General features: G+C 41.0%; 1 protein-coding gene across 2 annotated transcripts in view; it reads left to right on the top strand.

The window, feature by feature from the left end:
• Nucleotides 1–2,287: 2,287 nt before the first annotated feature.
• The window catches only part of LOC144518343 (AP-2 complex subunit alpha-2-like), a 31,430-nt gene continuing 25,676 nt past the window's right edge, over nucleotides 2,288–8,041 (top strand). The window contains exons 1-4 of one of the 2 annotated variants that reach the window (XM_078250995.1): nucleotides 2,288–2,589; nucleotides 5,460–5,528; nucleotides 6,872–7,014; nucleotides 7,454–7,647. In XM_078250995.1, the coding sequence (XP_078107121.1) occupies nucleotides 2,523–2,589; nucleotides 5,460–5,528; nucleotides 6,872–7,014; nucleotides 7,454–7,647 (473 nt within the window). In that variant the 5' untranslated portion in view covers nucleotides 2,288–2,522. The remainder of the gene's footprint in view (nucleotides 2,590–5,459; nucleotides 5,529–6,871; nucleotides 7,015–7,453; nucleotides 7,648–8,041) is intronic. The other variant, XM_078251084.1, reaches the window with a different exon arrangement.

Here is an 8,041-nt window from a genome sequence, read left to right as displayed (position 1 = left end):
TTTTTATGGCAATGCGAGACTAGTTCGCTAGTATTAAGGATGTTCTGAGAGGTAACTCTGACATTGGTGCAGCTCTGCTCTTTTGAGAAGCTTAATGACATCCATCCAAGTGCGTTATCCATCTGCTCTCCGTTTATACAATTAGAGAGCCCAGGCCTTTGTGCAGCATCGATTGCTTCAGGTATTGTCCATGTGTGGTCTCTGTGCTGGGTCATTCTGCAACCCCACATGCTCATTTTTGTTGCTTAATTTCATTATGCTGTCCTGAAACATTTTGCAATAATTCACATAGATGATAGCTGTAGATGTAAATCAATTCTCTGGTCTGTAAATAGTCTCAATGCCGGTTGCAAGTTGTGTATGCGTGGATGCTTGTCACAGAAATAACTGAAGCTGCTCCAACAGTCCACTGACACTGAAACTGACAAAGCTTCAGATGACGCCCAAGAGGAAAGAACATCACATTTCACAAAAAAAAAAAATTGAGTGGACTTGAGGGACTAAGAATCAGTAAGATACACAACTGAGGAAAACATGGGTGCGAATAAAGTCAAATTAATACGGAACTCGAGGCACAGGATTAATGACTGACGCCATAGGTATATACAGGGATTGAAATGAACCCTGTGTGTTGTCCCTGTAATAGACTGGCAACATATCCAGGGTGTATCCTGTGTCTTGCTCAATGCATGCTGGGATAGCAATGCACCAGAGTGGTGGTGACCCATAGCTGATAAAACAGGTTCAGCCCAGCATTCGTCATTCTTACTCGTTACCATTTTGCAGCGATGTGGAATTAAAGCTACATTGTGTAAGAATTTCTCCCATCTAGCGGTGAAATTGTATATGACAACCAACTGAATATTACTTTCTTGCTCCTCCCATTCCGATCGCGTTTTAGCTGCTACGGTGGCCGAACACGAAATTAGCTCTTAGTATCGCCGTCGTTTACACGCAGCTGTTCTAACAACTCCAATATTAACTTTGGTCTTGTTGCTTTCGCGTTGTCGTTTCAATTCTCTTTTTCGCTTCCCTGGCGAGTAATCTCCCCCTGGCATTCGTCACGGTGCGGGGTGCCACTGAGTGTAAAAGGGCAAAAGGTGGAGGTATGTCCCTCTTTGGCTAATTTATTTTAAAGATGGAGGCGCAACATGCCGGCTGTCACTCGAGCGACTCGCCTGTATGTATTCTGAATGGCAGCTTCTACACTTACGAGAATACTTTGATTAGTTGGTGGAAGTAATTACACATGAATGAGCACATATTTGTGAAAGAAAAAAAAAGGTTTTTTTTGCTAAGAATCAACTAAAAAAAATGACAATGTAGGTTTAAGGCCTGGTGACTTGGACTTGAGTTGACTCAAGTCACCGTTTTGATGACTTGCGACTCGACTTGAACTTGTAAGTAAATGACTTGAGACTAATAATGAATGTTAGCTGTTAAATATAAAATAATTCAATTCAAAATGTATACATTTAAGAAAAAAAATTAAATATGTAAAAGCTCTACCAAACACTCAGTGTATTGCTATTTAACACTTAAAAATAAAACCTTCCAAGAATGCAATGGCAATTAAAGGCAGTTGTAATGTCCCATTCATTTGACAATCTGCCTATTGAGAGTCTCACAAGGCTCTGGAATTCTATGGAAAATAAGGAACTGCACTGCATAAGAAAATAGATGGAGCTGATCAGAAGAGCTGCATGGACTAAAAAAGTTTTTGGCATTTATTCGTATGGTAATAGCGCTGTCGTGATCCAAAGGAAAATCAGAAAGAATCAAGATGGTGTGGCACCAGGAGATTTCCTAACATTGTGGACATGTAGGGTGAAGACCAAGTAAATAGCCTACTACACTGAGGGAAGGATTTGCACAAACTCAGACAGACAATGTGTCTGGGTACAAGACCTTTCACGGCAGACATGTTGACATGTCATAGGAGGAAAAGCACAGGTGTATTCAAAACCATTAATGATGGCTGCATTCCACTTAGGAGAGGTCCTGGTATTGTGCATGCTGACTCACTGAAATAGCTCACTGGGACACTTGATGGAATTGAGCTATGGTAAAGGTTACCAATTTCAGCTGTGCTTTTCCTACTATGACAAGTCAAAATGTCTACTGTGAAAAAGGTCCATAGCATCACCTTAGGTGGACATGGTAGATACAAACTCACCAGAAGAAGATGGTACAGTAAAGGACTAGTTCCAGAAGGTGGCAGCAATGCAACATTACGGATGCCGGCAGCCGTTAAACTCCAAAGAAGAAGAAGAAAACCCCCAACATGTATGGAACGCAGCCCAACGCAGCTGTGCTGTAGGTTAGCTCGGGATGTGACAGTACTGAACGCAGCCGCAGTTTGTCTGGTTCCTGTAGCACTCTCAGTCAAAATATATCGGGGCTCTCTGTCCGACACAGCACTTGTTAGCTGGTTAGAAAACTCAGAAACAAAGTTACTCTATATAGTTAGGCTACTTTAACTACAGAAGGAAAACACGTCACGTTAACAGGGAATAAGCAAAATGCCTGCAGTCTCTAAAGGGGATGGGATGCGTGGCCTGGCCGTGTTCATCTCTGACATCAGGAACTGTAAGTTTGTTTATCACAATCATAGACAGCTCTTAGTTAGGCTAGTAACAAGCTAGCTGGTGTAACGTCTGTTACTATCTGACGGGTGGTTCTCGAAACATGTCAAAAAGTGTGTCCCTTGCCCTTTACCCACAATTCTGGTCACTTTAATGTATCAAAGTGGGTTTATAGGACCACTCGGCTGCTAGCCTGCACAAGCTAATTAACGCTAGCCGCTAGCTTCCAGTCGCTAACGTCATGCCGAAGGGCGTGGACCGTAGGGCTAACTGGAGAAACTGCCAAACTGACATTTCTATTAGTCTGTAGCGTTTTAACTTTGTGTGCTTTTTAGTTTTCAAATAGTTTCCCGAACCATATCCAGCGATGTCTCGTAACATAGTTTACACATTGTTTGTAAAACGTTACAGCCTCACTGTTTTTTTTTTTTGTGTGAGGAATGTTTTAGGTAACGTCAAAAGGACGTGCACATCTAAAATGATGAACAGCTGTGCTGTGGTGGATTTTACACATGTCAGGTTTCTGCCCAACTAGAACCTTAACATTTCCTGTGTTTTTTTGTAAGCGTCCAGCTAGAAACCTTCACAGGAACTGGCTGTCAGTTTAAGTCACACAAAAGTATCCCATATTTAGTGTGTGTGTGTGTGTGTGTGTACGCAAATGTATTTCTACACTGTCTAGAACTGTTGCCAAATACGTTGCCTCAACATTTCCGTTTTCTCAAAATGTTTATCAAGCATTTTAGATTTACTCACAGACTTGTGCCTTGCTGCTGCTCTGAGTGGAAAATGTATGGCAACACATTGCACTCACCAAAGGGTTTCATATAATGGACCTTTTTTTACAACAGACATTTTTGACTTGGCATAGTAGGAAAAGCACAGCTGAAATTGATAACCTTAACGATGGCTCCATTCCATCAAGTGTCCCAGTAATTTCAGTGAGTCAGCATGCACAATACCAGGGCCTCTCCTAAGTAGAATGCAGCCATCATTAATGGTTTTGAATACACCTGTGCTTTTCCTAATATGACATGTCAACATGTCTGCTGTGAAAAAGGTCTATAACCATACTAATTCAGACATTATTATGACTTTACATAATTGTGACTTATAATTGTGTAATTGGGACAACAAGTTATGGCTTACGTGCAGTTTAGTGTCACAAATTATTTTCCAAAAACTGAGTGTCCAAAATGGTGAGGGTCTTATTTGAGACAGGGTAGGGTTAGGGTAGCACAGGTGGTTTAGCACGTTCATAATTAATTAAGGACATTGTATGGGGAATTTGTGACACTAAACTGCACATATACCCAAGTTATCATAGTTATTATATAACGATCTTGTAATTATATGGCTTTATTAGTATTAATTATGAGAATACATCCTGTCTTAATGACATATTTACTTGATAATTAAGTACAATGTGAACAGACATCAGGAAATATTACGATAGATACAGATGACTCAGTCTGGTTACATTTGCTTTCATTTCTTTTTTGGTTTGAGGATTCAGAAGATATTGAGGTCATTGGCTAATATAAGTGACATGTTTATGTCAACATTGCTCAGGCATTGCACTTCGTTGGGAATATTCAATGTCCAGTCACAACACAAAAGATTACACTGATCTACTTGTCGGACACCAGTCCCAGCTCCGATAGCTCACAGTTTCAAACTGAATGTTTGCTGTTTCATACTGTCAGCAAGTACATTTGGAGCCGGAACGGTTTCTATTATCTTTGCAATTCCAGTGTTATGGCTACAGTATAAAGTCACCAGAGCTGTTTATGATTACCTAATGCTGATGCAGCGTCTGTGCTGAAGAGGTTGGTGCATGTAGGCTCACGCTCATAAAAGACCAAAACTCTTTTTGCTTTTGCTCAACACCAAATCAGAGTTTACATTTTTCTAAAAGTCTGCATGTCCTTTCCTAAATTCCTAAACCCTACTGCCATACCAACTCATAACCTCAGTTCCTACGCCTACATTCATAATTGGAGATCCGTTTTTTGTGATTATGAGATGATATTCTCATACAGATCTTATATGAGAGTTTCTGAGAGTTAATTTTTTTTATTATTGACATTAATATCTCAAACAGGGTTTTCCCTGCCATTATAAGGTTTACGTTGGGGCACCAACTAAGCCGAATGAATGTGAGCATCAAAACTAACAAAAAGACTTCTCAGATCTAGAGATTGTAGGTGGTCTCTATTGGACTTCTTTACCAAGTTTTGTATGCAAGCTTTTTTGTTATTTATTATCGGCTCGAGCTTTTCTAACGTTTTAGAACATTTAGTTGTTTGGTTTTTTTTAACTGAAAAACGTAACATTTAACCTAGGGAAAGCACTGTCAAAGTAATGAGATACTGACCTCGTAATTGCGAGATACAGATGTCATAATTGACAGGAACATTTCAAAATCATTTTTGTTAATCCAATGCACTTTGGTGCAAATGAGCAACTGTGTGACGCTTGCGTGTCAACATGGACCAGAATCTCAAAGGAATGTTCCAGGCACCTTGAATCCATTACGCAGAGAATTCAGGCATTTGGGGGGGATGGGGAGGGGGAGGGGGGGTACCTATGTAGTACTAATAAGGTGTACCTAATAATGTGGCCACTGAATGAAGCTGTTATGTCTCTGTATCATGGAGCTCCATTGTCCTTTACAAAACCACGTAAAAGAGCCATAATGTTGTATTAAGTGACCCATTCTTTCATTATGATGAACACAGCAAGTGGAGTTTATTCCTCTCAGCTTGTAAAAAAGAAAGAAAGAACAAAGCATTGTGAACAAGGGGCAGTATGATTTATTCAAAGTCATGAGCAGCACTATGTAACATGCAAAATATCTTGACATATTTGCAGGTAAAAGTAAAGAGGCCGAGGTTAAGAGGATAAACAAAGAACTGGCCAATATCCGTTCCAAATTTAAAGGTAGGTGAACATTTCCGACAAACCAGGCTTAACTTCAGTGTATGGCATTGGAGAGCGACTGGTTTTCATTCCATCCAAAGACTCTGTCTTTTTAGGTTGGAATAAAAACCTCTGCCTTCAACGACACACAACACAACGTTTTCCTGTTGCCGTTTTAACCTGCTTCGCTGTGACTGTGTCTCGGCTTTGCCCCCTTTTCCGTTTCTTTATAGTTTTTTTGTTTTTTTTTAATGGCTGTCGCTGCTGTGTCTGCACCGTTAAAAGTTCCCACACCTCACTGTGAATTTGTCTGTTAATCTTCTGTTGGTGTATGTGGTCTGTCTTAATCCTGTGTTGGTGTTGTTTCTCCTGCCACCTGTTCAACGCAGCCTATAATTAGTTTGCTCCAGAATGACACTGCCTCCTCTGTCAGTAGTTAGTTCCCAGCATTCTGGCCCATTCTCATTTTGTAGCATATGCTCTCTGTGTCCTCCTGCCCCCGCATTATTCCAAGGTTTGACCAAATATCTTTGGCCGTGATTGTTTTAGCTAATGTGCTGTTTTGAAAGTATTCTGAAAGTCAGCCAGACCAAATCCAAGGCTGGATAGTATGGGGGAAGGAGATTTCAGACACTGTTCAACAACTCATCAAGCCTTTAGTTTCAAGCATACTGACCCTTTTACCGTTGTGTTTTAGTGCCTTGTGGAGCTTCTGTTGTGCATCTGCCCTTTGGCTGAACAGTTTTAAGTGTGGTATGGGGTCTGATATCATTATAAAGAGCAACAGCCACAATAGCTACTGTAGTTTTTGATGACAAGCGTCGTGGGCATGATCTGCAAACAAGAAAACTAAGGAAATAACAGGCTGAGAAAAAAACACAACAATGGTCAAGTCCTTCCATGAATTTGCAAACTTGTGATCATAGCAATTAACCCAAATTGCACCGATCACTGCAATACTTGTCAGGTCAATTTTTCTGTAAAAGAAAATAGACTGGAAGAATGAACCAATCATTTTCCACATCAGAAATGATCCAATTTGGCTCAACGTCTTTTAGCTAAAGGAGAAATAAAAATCTTGGAGCTTCTTTAAACACTAAGAAGCATTTAAGTAACTTTACAGACTTACTACAAGGGAAAGAAAAGAAGCATGTTCAACTTCCTGGCTAATGGCTATGGACAGAGTAGCCCCCTTTAAACAGCGGCTGGCCTGGCTGAATGACTGAATGCCCACTGTACTCACAGGGCAATGTCAGACCATTGAAATCCATGCTTTTGTAACTTCATGTAGACATTCAAATCCCTTTCTGTGGATGTGTGTGTGTGTGTGTGTGTGTGCGCGTTATTTGTACGTGTGTGGCTAGGAGACAAGGCTCTGGACGGCTACAGTAAAAAAAAGTATGTCTGCAAGCTGCTCTTTATCTTTCTTCTGGGCCATGATATCGACTTTGGACACATGGAGGCTGTCAACCTCCTCAGCTCCAACAAGTACACAGAGAAACAAATTGTAAGTTTGTCCTCCATGTTCATCCAGTGTCTAAAGTTGTCATGCAAATTAGGGCTGAACGATTTGGGGAAGAAATGAACACCATCTACTAGCCTAATGCTAACCAATTAACTAACTAATTCTTCACTAACCAGCCAAAGAACAATGGTAATCTATTGAGTGGCTGGTCAAATTTGAACATTCACTAGCCATTTGGCTGGTGGACAAAAAAGTTCATTTTGGACCCTGGATGTACATTTATTCCAGCATTTATCTTATGAAAAAAACGATCACGATTAGCTTATCGCATTCTTTCAAATCGCGATGTCAAACGATTAATCCTTCAGCCCTAATGCAAACTTGTTTGTGGGAAGGGGTGGGGACTAACTTGACATATATCGTTTCTCCTTTTTATATGGTGGAGTTGCACTAAAAACATGTTCCCCATGTCCCCTTTCAGGGCTACCTGTTCATCTCCGTGCTGGTGAACTCAAACAGTGACCTGATCAGTCTAATCAACAACGGCATTAAGAATGACCTGGCCAGCCGCAACCCCACCTTCATGAACCTGGCCCTGCACTGCATTGCGAATGTGGGCAGCAGAGAAATGGCTGAAGCTTTTGCTTCTCAAATCCCCAGCATCTTGGTGGCAGGGTTCGTATATAAACATTCATTTCAACTTGCTCCCAGTCTCAAACAAAAAGCCAAGTTGTTAATGTAAAACTAGTCTATATCCACGACGTTCCACTTCCTGGATTGTTCAGGTGCCGCCGGAAATCTCGCCGGCTGTCCCTCATTTTCGGCCGGATGTCGGTCTGGCAGGAAGGTTTGCTGGTAAAACTGGTAGACTTTTATTTCCAGTTAAAGACGAGCTCAAACGGTTCTGCTGTTGCTCCTCAAACAGTCCAAAAAACCCTCTCACATTCTACTCACAGAGATAGGATTAGAGCCCGCCTCTCCAGTTCAACTGGCCAATCAGGTCACCACTCAGGTCAGCCATCGGGTGTGTTACATTATCCAAAAATTAACCTTCATCCAAACAAAAATC

This window comes from Sander vitreus, chromosome 1 (assembly GCF_031162955.1).
Source record: "Sander vitreus isolate 19-12246 chromosome 1, sanVit1, whole genome shotgun sequence".
NCBI lineage: Eukaryota > Metazoa > Chordata > Actinopteri > Perciformes > Percidae > Sander > Sander vitreus.
This window is presented reverse-complemented; position numbering and strand designations above follow the sequence as displayed.